The 1,778-nt window shown below is 32.4% G+C and overlaps 1 protein-coding gene across 1 annotated transcript in view; it reads right to left on the bottom strand.

Moving 5' to 3' along the window:
- pddc1 (Parkinson disease 7 domain containing 1) overlaps positions 1-422 on the bottom strand; it is a 2,303-nt gene extending 1,881 nt beyond the window's left edge. Inside the window, exons 1-2 of the mRNA XM_015395163.1 lie at positions 304-422; positions 93-169 (exon numbers count right to left, since the gene is read on the bottom strand). Coding sequence (XP_015250649.1) covers positions 93-169; positions 304-352 — 126 coding nt within the window. The 5' untranslated portion in view covers positions 353-422. The remainder of the gene's footprint in view (positions 1-92; positions 170-303) is intronic.
- Positions 423-1,778: the final 1,356 nt, after the last annotated feature.

Below are 1,778 nucleotides of genomic sequence, written 5' to 3'. Positions count from 1 at the left end.
ATATATATATATATATATCATGGCGTCACTTTTCATTAAGTCATTCAATCATTCATTCATTGGTCTATCTGTGAAGCCATGCAGGTCCTTACCCCTGGTGTTGCAGTCTGTAGATTAAAAGCTGTGCTGCAAAGACTGAAGCACTGCAGAAAAGATTTGGCTGACACCCCTGAACGAATAAAACACGTTAGTTTGACACATAATAAAAGCGAGACGTACATTCAGAAATAGTTTAGTGTTTGGTTGAAGCTAACAGGCTGTATGAATGACTGAGGTCTGAAGAGAAAGCTGCTGTGGGCTCACCTTGAGGAGAAGCGCTGGCCACTATTAAACACGTTGGTTTAGCAGACATGTTATTTATATTTTCCCCCGAAAATAAATACTGGTATGAAAAAAAAAAACGATTCAAGGAGGAAGTAAGGTCAGCTGACAACAACATCCGTAAGCATAATTTCAAAATAAAAGCCTTACGGATAGTGTTTGGGGAAAAAAATGAAAGATTAAACTTTAGTCACATTGCAACAAAGCTAGTACAAAGATTAAAAAAAAATAAAAAATATATATATATATATATATATATATATATATATATATATATATATATGTTTGTGTGGAGCTAAAGTGAGACCCGAGTATTTGTAAAAGAAAAAAAAAAAAGATGTTGACAGCAAAAATCAAACTGCAAAACTGAATGTTTTGTATGAAATTTGAAAAAACAAAACAACCAAAACTAAGGAAACTAAGGAAAATACGGTATAACGCTTTTTCCCCCTCTATCTTTTACCTTTCCTTTTTTTGTTGATATTTGAAGACCATTTTTTCAGTTCAGTTTTTATCTTTTCGGAATTAATGCCAATTTCAACAGCTTTATATATTTATATTTTACTTTCAGAGTTACCAAAACTACTATTCCAATCTAACTCTTCAACTTGTATGCTACATCTAGTTACAACCATTTTATTTGAGGAAGACCAAGAGAACAAGTTATTCTACTTGTAGAAAACCGACAGTTGTTGTTGACATGAAGTGAAAACACTTAAAAGATTAAAAAAATAACGTTATTTAACCAATGTAAATTACCCTTGCAGTTACTTTCTTCATCATAAAAATATATATTTTTTCCAGTTTTCTTATCCATCAGTTAAAACTTAGTCGGTCATTAGACCAGAATTCAAAATCAGTATAGGAAGGAAGCTAAATACAGGCTTATCTAAATATACTGCAGAAATGATTGCATTATTGCATGAAGAGCTATGATTTGCTCAGATTCAAAGTCATCATTAATCAGCATACAAGAAATATTTCAGAAAGTCGTCCTCATTTGCTGTTAGAGATCTAACAAATACTTTATCGCATTCAGAGGATGGGATTAATGGTAGTTTTTTTTTTTGGGGGGGGGGGGGGTCTGTACATATGGGGCTAAAGTGAAATGAAGAGATTGATAAAAAGGCAAAATAAGCCACAATCCAGAATGAGAATGATAGCAAACCAGAGATTAAGAGCAATATCAAAAAGAAAAGAAAAGGTTTCATACAACATAAGGGAGGAAAAATAGAAGAATTTGAAGAAACAAAATTAAGGAAAAGAAAGTAACTAGATTAAGGTTGAGGCACACATAATAATACTACTAATAACTGAACTTTATTGATCTCCCGGTGGAGAAATTTACCTCTGCAACACAGTACATAACTCATTACATATAATGGAAAAACAGGAAGATGTGAATTCTGTAGGGAAAGTTAGACAATGTGATGTATAAATGTAGGACATAACAAAGG

This window comes from Cyprinodon variegatus, unplaced genomic scaffold, assembly GCF_000732505.1.
Source record: "Cyprinodon variegatus isolate N-32 unplaced genomic scaffold, C_variegatus-1.0 Scaffold728, whole genome shotgun sequence".
Classification (NCBI taxonomy): Eukaryota; Metazoa; Chordata; class Actinopteri; order Cyprinodontiformes; family Cyprinodontidae; genus Cyprinodon; species Cyprinodon variegatus.
Note: the sequence above shows the minus strand (reverse complement) of the source record. Positions and strands in the feature narration are given on the sequence as shown.